The sequence below is a fragment of the Calidris pugnax genome, unplaced genomic scaffold, assembly GCF_001431845.1.
Source record: "Calidris pugnax isolate Ruff unplaced genomic scaffold, ASM143184v1 scaffold196, whole genome shotgun sequence".
Lineage (NCBI taxonomy): Eukaryota > Metazoa > Chordata > Aves > Charadriiformes > Scolopacidae > Calidris > Calidris pugnax.
The window spans coordinates 6328064-6334898 of record NW_015091042.1 but is presented as its reverse complement, the minus strand read 5'-3'; the positions used below and the strand labels follow the sequence as shown (position 1 = coordinate 6334898).

Sequence of the window (6835 nt, the reverse complement as noted above, 5' to 3'; positions counted from 1 at the left end):
GGGTGACCTTATTCTAAGGGTGACCTTATTCTAAGGGTGACCACTTTAGAAAATCTTCAACAGTCAGGTGCATTTTGAGTAAGACTCAAATCTGTCCAGTTGACAAACATCTGGGCAGCCTACACCAACCTGTAGCAACCACGAGCCGAGCAGAGTCGAGGTGAGGCCCATCCAGAGGTCCATCCCTCTCCAGCATCCCTGCTGTGATGTTCCAGCCAAGCCTGCATCCCACCATATGATGGCAGAAGGGTTGCAACACTGGGCAGCTGCCGGGGAACGTGCCCGTTAATCAGGCACCTTTCAAATCTAATGGCCTTTTGGAAGAAGACACAGCCCCGCAGCGGATTCTTGCCTGTTCTGGGACTCCTTCCACATCAGATGAGGTTGATCAGCAGTGCAAAGGATGTGCCAACCAACAGCGTTTGGCACTGGAGTTAACAGAGGGAGGCTGAACGTGGTGCTGTGCGAGATTTATGTGAGAGACTACTCAGGGTGTAGCGTTGTGATAAACTAGCTTGGCTACCAGAGCTGGTTTAGGCATTTCCTACCATCCTTTCTCCTTTCCCTCCTCACAGCCCCCTTGGTCTCTCACCTCATCTTCCAATTGACCATCCTCACATCCACCAATACAACTGCTGGGTAACCACACTGGAAACTAAACTGGGAATTTAAGCTATTTTAATATCAAAGGCAACAAACTGTGGTGTGACACCCTCACTTGCAAGCACGAGTGGAGAGACCACCAGCAGTTCCAGAGGAATAACACATGATTTAGCATGTCTGTATGCTTATCTGCATAAAATTGACCCTGTAAGTGTGTATTTATGTATTTAGGCATTGAGGGTTGTTTGGGAGGGGAGACCATTTAATGTCTTGCCTCGTTGCCTATCATTTTAAGGCTAAATCGGGTTGCTTTGGGCGTTTGAGAGACAAATGCCTCAAACTGGGACCACCCACAAGAAGCTTCCTGGCCATTCCTGGAACACTGATGATTTGGAGATCTTTGACCTGCAGGATCACGACTGGGCATCACTCTCCTCACACACATCCTCCCAGAGCCCCCCAGCTGGCAGCTCTTGGAGAAGCTGCCTATTTCACATCTGCCTGCAGTCAGGAGCCTGGATGGTTTCCAGATGGGGCTGCTCACACGGCTGCCAAGAATCCCCTTCTCCTCAGCTCCCCCAGGGCTTTGAGGGGCTATTATTGGTCCCGGCCTCCACCCACTTCCGCAGATTCAGGCGGCTTTTCCTGTCTCCGCGTGGAACGAAGCTCTGTCCCAGCCAGCCAGAATCAGAGGAAGAACAGCAGGGATCTATTTACTTCCTAGAATTATTGCCTGGTAGCTTGAAGGTACTTCTGCCAGCCAGAATTCCTTCTGAGTTTTACAACAAGAGATTTTTTGGGCGTTGTGGGTTTTTTCCTCACCTTTTTTTATATATATATATTTTTTTAAAACTCTTGCTAGTACTTCAGGGCAGTGCCCAAAGAACAAGCCACAGTAGTCCCATGGTTTGGGCATCCATGTGGCTTTGGGAAGACAAACCCCTCCCTGCTTGACTTGGCTGGAGTGATGGTTTGATCCTCTTATCTTCCATATCCCAGAAAAATAACATCTGAGCTATCAAATTAGAGTCTGTAGGCATCATGGAAGATTACCTAACCTAGTAGTTCGTGCTTTGCTCATCTTCTTCCCTCCCAAGGGCCCCCAGGCCTCTGCCGAAGGCAGTTGCTCACCTGCACAACGTATCCCGAGATGCATTTGAAATTCGGCGGTTGCGGGATGCCGTCTATAAGCACTTCTCCAGACAGGCCTGCTGGGTCCTTTCTAGCAGCCAGCACATCTAGGAGACTTCAGAAAAACACCAAGCATTAGGTTTTTTGCCGTTAAGAGCTGCTTTTACCTTTAATTGGGCAAGTACCACCAGGCTGGACTGCTCTCGGCGTGCTGCAAACCAGAGGGGCAGCAGCCTCTACTCTGGGAGCTTTAGCTCTTTGCACAGAAAGCCTTTACAAAAAATAGAGGATTTTCCAGCAGAAGGTGTGCCCCAGCAGTATGGTAGTATGGGGACCCCCCCCAATTCATGGCAGTCAGCCCCCCACAGACATAAACTCAGCCTCCCAATTAACAGCAGACCTCAAATGCGCACAGACAAAAGCCCCCTGCAGTCTGCTCTCCAGCCAGGGGAGCACAGAAGTAACCGCTTTGATCTCAAGGAAATTAATCCAAATGGGCATAAACAAGACGCAGAGCTGGGACTAATTCTATAAAGTAATTCTGTTTTAACGTATCACTGGATTCCCCTCACCGCCACAGCGGAGGCCAGCCTGTCTGCTGGCTAAGTAAACACCACCCTGGTGAAGTGCTGCTCTCAAAAACATCCTGATTAGCCAGGAGTCTCCTTAGAGAGGAATATCAAGGGTCACCACAAAGATACACCTCTGGCTGTACTTGCCCAAGAGAGGAATATCAAGGGTCACCACAAAGATCCACCTCTGTGAACTCTGGCTGTACTTGCCCGGTCTCTGACACTCTCAGAGAGTGACAAAAAGCTCTCTTACCGTGGTTTTACAGGGGAGAAAACAGCACCAGCACTGGCTGGAGACAGCCTGCATGGTATTTCTGTCTTTCCACCCAAAGAACTCAAGCACATGTGCACCCACCACCACCACCAGGCCACCGCCAAGATGGGGTGAGGAGCCAGAGCATCCCACAGATTGACAGTCAGTTCTCAGTGAGGGGTTTGGCCTTGCATCTCCAAAGAAGTCTTGCTGCAGTGACTTCACGGGGGATGAGATCTCTCCTGCCCCGAGGGACTTTACACCCCCCTCCCCACCCCATTACAGGTCTAGGGCAGAGCCTACATCCAAGCTCCAGTCAGCCCAGTATCTTAACTCAGGCCACCACCAAGGTGACTGCAGCGACATGGACCATAAACCCCAGCAGATATGGGGTGTGACACCCCTGCAGGGCAAGAACTCTAGCAAAGGTGACAGCAACGGGCCACCAGGTCAGATTGCATCCCCCAGTTTCTCACGGGCATGCAAAGGTCTGAGCCTCACGTCTTCCCCCAGCCCTCAGAACCCCAAACCCTCTTTGAGCAGCTGACTGTCCCTCTGGAGAAGCAGAAGAAAGTACTCACGAAGATTTACCGCTCCCTGTGGGCCCCAGGATAGCATTCAAGCCTGGCTTCATAATGCCACTGGAAGAAGGAAAGAGTTATTTCCAAATGGAGGACTGTTCACATGCAGCTCACAGCAGAGGTAAGGTGTGAACAAAATGCTGTTGGAAAGGAAAACTTAGAGATTATTAAAAACTTCTCCTTCAATCTGAAATCAATAAGCATTTTTCCTTTCTTGTCCCAGAACCAGAGCTGGACATAAAAAGCGATCGACAAAAGGCAAAAATTAAAGCATCTTTCGTGCTGAGCTGAGTCTCGAAAACAAGACACAACTTCTCTCTGCTGCTCATTTCCTCTGACTACAGCTTGAACCACAGCTATGGGAAACCCCAGATCTTCTGGCAAAAGAGTTCGCACAAGTTTGGTCCTAATTTGCTCAGATCAGTATCTGAAACTGCTCCAGCTAAATCCTGGTTACTTTGCCTAAGAGCAAATTATAAAGCACTCGCATGAGCTGCGGACTGGCAGGAGGGTACTCATTTCTTTACCAGCACAGCTGGATCTGGAAGGTGACACTGAGGTCACTGATTCACAGCAGCAGATTAATTCCTACCCTCCGGTATTTTATTTAAGCCAGAACTTACTAAACGTTATGAAGGATCTTCTTTTCCACAGTTTTCCGTTTACATAGGAATCCACTGGACTGCTTAACGGAGTACTGGATGTTATGGAAACTCACAACAGAGCCCCGAGGAGATCGCAGGGACTCTCGCGTTGGAAGAGAACGTTGGAAATTGCCCGCTCCTTCCTCTTCCCCAACAGCAATAATGCTGTGGTCAGATGTGTCTGCCATCATGTCCTTGTTAGACAGGTCAAGCTCCACTGCATGGAGTTTTTTAAGGTCACTGTTGTTTTGAGCAGTTCCCATCTGGTGAGACAAAGAAACACGTCAACATGCAGGGAAGGAGACACGTGAGCAAAGGTTTCTGCAGAAAGTGTCTTGAAAAAGCAAGTTCACGCACACCACGCCGGTCCTCACCCGCGCCAAGTTTCCAATAGGATGGACATCCGCACTGGAAGGCATCCAGTAGTCCCCAAAGGCACGGAAACCCACAGATTTAGAACAATACACATGGCCTTTAAGAACAAGACGTGTAAGTTCTTGGAGCGATGCGAGCTCAAAGAGCATCTAATGAAGTCCAAACCGAGCCCATCTGTGATGGTCACTGTCTTGCTCAACACAGCGGGGACTACAAATGGAAGCTGCTACCACTTAAGCTGAAGAGACTCAAGCTCCCTTCCTTCAGACATAACATGCTTCACACACACCCCAAAGCCAACAGAGAAAACCTATTAATGAGTCTCTCTGAAGAACCACAGGAAGACAAATGGTTGTGCTTATGAAAATGAAGGCCAGTCACACACACCTCGTTTGCTGGCACAAGTTTGTTTCAGAGATACCAGTGAGATTAAAATAACAATTACACATGTTGCTTGTCATGTTTCAGTCACACCAGTATCAAGATACTTCACGGCTACAAATAGGAAAAGGAAATTTGGATTTGTCTGCAGGCACCATTTACCCTGAAGAACTGCAGGAGTTCTCCTTCCCACAGGAAGGGATCTGGGACATGCCACAATAAAGAAAAACATGGTATAAACTGGGACATAAGGAAAATTAAATACGGTATCTATTTTACAGAATCACAGAATGCTATGGGGTTGGAAGGGACCTCTGGAGATCATCCAGTCCAACCCCCTGCCAGAGCAGGGTCATCCAGAGCAGGTTGCACAGGAACGTGTCCAGGTGGGTTTGAATGTCTCCAGAGAAGGAGACTCCACCACCTCTCTGGGCAGCCTCTGCCAGGGCTCTGCCACCCTCACAGGAAAGAAGTTCCTCCTCATGTTCAGATGGAACTTCTTATGTTCAAGTTTGTGCCCATTTCCTCTTGTCCTGTCACTGGGCACCACTGAAAAAAGACTGGCCCCATCCTCCTGACACCCACCCTTTAAGTATTTATAGGCGTTGATCAGATCCCCCCTCAGTCTTCTCCAGCCTAAAAAGACCCAAGTCCCTCAGCCTTTCCTCATAAGAGAGATGTTCTAGTCCCCTCATCATCTTTGTAGCCCTCTGCTGTACCCTCTCCAGCAGTTCCCTGTCCTTCTGGAACTGGGAAGCCCAGAACTGGACACAGGACTCCAGATGGGGCCTCCCCAGGGCAGAGCAGAGGAGGATGATGACCTCTGATCTATTTGCAATCACAAAGTTATAAAGCTTTGTGGTTCCAGCAGGTAAGCTGCCCTGTAGCTCAGGATGGGAACACCTGAAAAGGAAGGACACGTGAACAACAACGGGAAGGAACTGCTCTCCCTGCCCATGGATCAGAGTCTACACAGTAGGAAAAACATCGATATGGCTATAACCATTCATATTGACTCACTTATTAGTCACAGCAGCAGAGGTCATTCGTCAAGGGGCTGCTTCCAGTTCTGTTGCTGTAACTGATGGAGACCAAGCTTGGATCCCTTAACTCATTTTAAAAAATAAAAAGAAAAAAAAAAAAAAACGAAAAAGTATAAGGTACTTGCCTTGATGTCACACGTGAAGAACTTAGAAACCCTGCAGTCCCCGAGTTCTGCAGTTTATGCAAGGCCTGGGCTTGTACCCTGCCTTTTAGCCAGGTGCCCCCGGCACACCTAAACCTTCCTACCCCCTTTCCAGGTAACTCCAGCAAGGAAAGAGAGGAATTACTACATTCCCCTTCCAGAAATCGAACACGACAGGTCAGACTACCACAAGTTAGTCTAATCATTTACTTCCCTTCTAGCTGCTGGCAGGAGTGTGTCTGTTGGAAAGCTAAAAATTTACTGTGATGTTGCAGAAAGCGGTCACCAGGCTCACCCAGAGAGCAGGGACAGAGAAACTGCCCACAGAGACATCCCCATGGGTTCTCTGGGAAAGTAAATACATCCCAACGTCACCTTTCTCCCACCACCTGCACTTCTTTCCTCCCAGGACCAAGGGAGTGACAACCAGTAGGACCAACAACATCCACTGCTGCAGAAGAAGTGGATTTCTCTGGGAAGGGAGATGACCATCCTTTTAAGAGACTGGAACTACAAGAGGCGGATTTAAAGAAACAGGAATTGCCCTTTGCTCTCCACCTCTTTGCTTAAAGCTCAAGAAGCTGCAGTAGGTTTGTTGGGTTTTTTTCCCTATATAAGTAAAATAAAAGCTGTGGGGAGAAGGAGGGGTTGTTTGGCTTGGACACATCCTGAATTCTAAGGCTGGACACCCCTGGGAAAGCCTTGCTTATGGGAAAGAAGAAAGGATATGCTGGTTACATCAGCAAGAGAAGGCTTATATGCTCCAAAGGTTGCACAACAGATGAGAAGGGGAAAAAAAAAGTCGGGATGACACTGACACCAGGGGCAAAAACCTGGTTAGAAGTTTTGAATACTGCGCTGCCTTGTGCACCCCGCATCTCTTCTGGGTGGGTTCTTCAGTTATTCCATCAAAAACGCTGGGGTTGGTTTTTTTGTGGTTTTTTTTTTTTTTTTCAAAGTTACTAATTAGCACTAGCAAGCTGCACCGCTGCAGCGGGTGTGTGCGAGGATGAGAGGAGGAGGAGGAGGAGGATGAGGAAGGCTTAGCAGAGGCTACAGGTAGGTCCAAGCAGCAGAAACACCCCACACGCAACGTGTCCCCGGTCCCC

The 6835-nt window shown here is 48.7% G+C and overlaps 1 protein-coding gene across 1 annotated transcript in view; it reads right to left on the bottom strand.

Annotated features, from left to right (window-relative positions):
• The window catches only part of LOC106896389 (ATP-binding cassette sub-family G member 2-like), a 35944-nt gene that overhangs the window by 18464 nt on the left and 10645 nt on the right, over window positions 1-6835 (bottom strand). Inside the window, exons 2-4 of the mRNA XM_014956362.1 lie at window positions 3764-4047; window positions 3141-3200; window positions 1735-1849 (exon numbers count right to left, since the gene is read on the bottom strand). Of these exons, the coding sequence (XP_014811848.1) occupies window positions 1735-1849; window positions 3141-3200; window positions 3764-4047 (459 nt within the window). The remainder of the gene's footprint in view (window positions 1-1734; window positions 1850-3140; window positions 3201-3763; window positions 4048-6835) is intronic.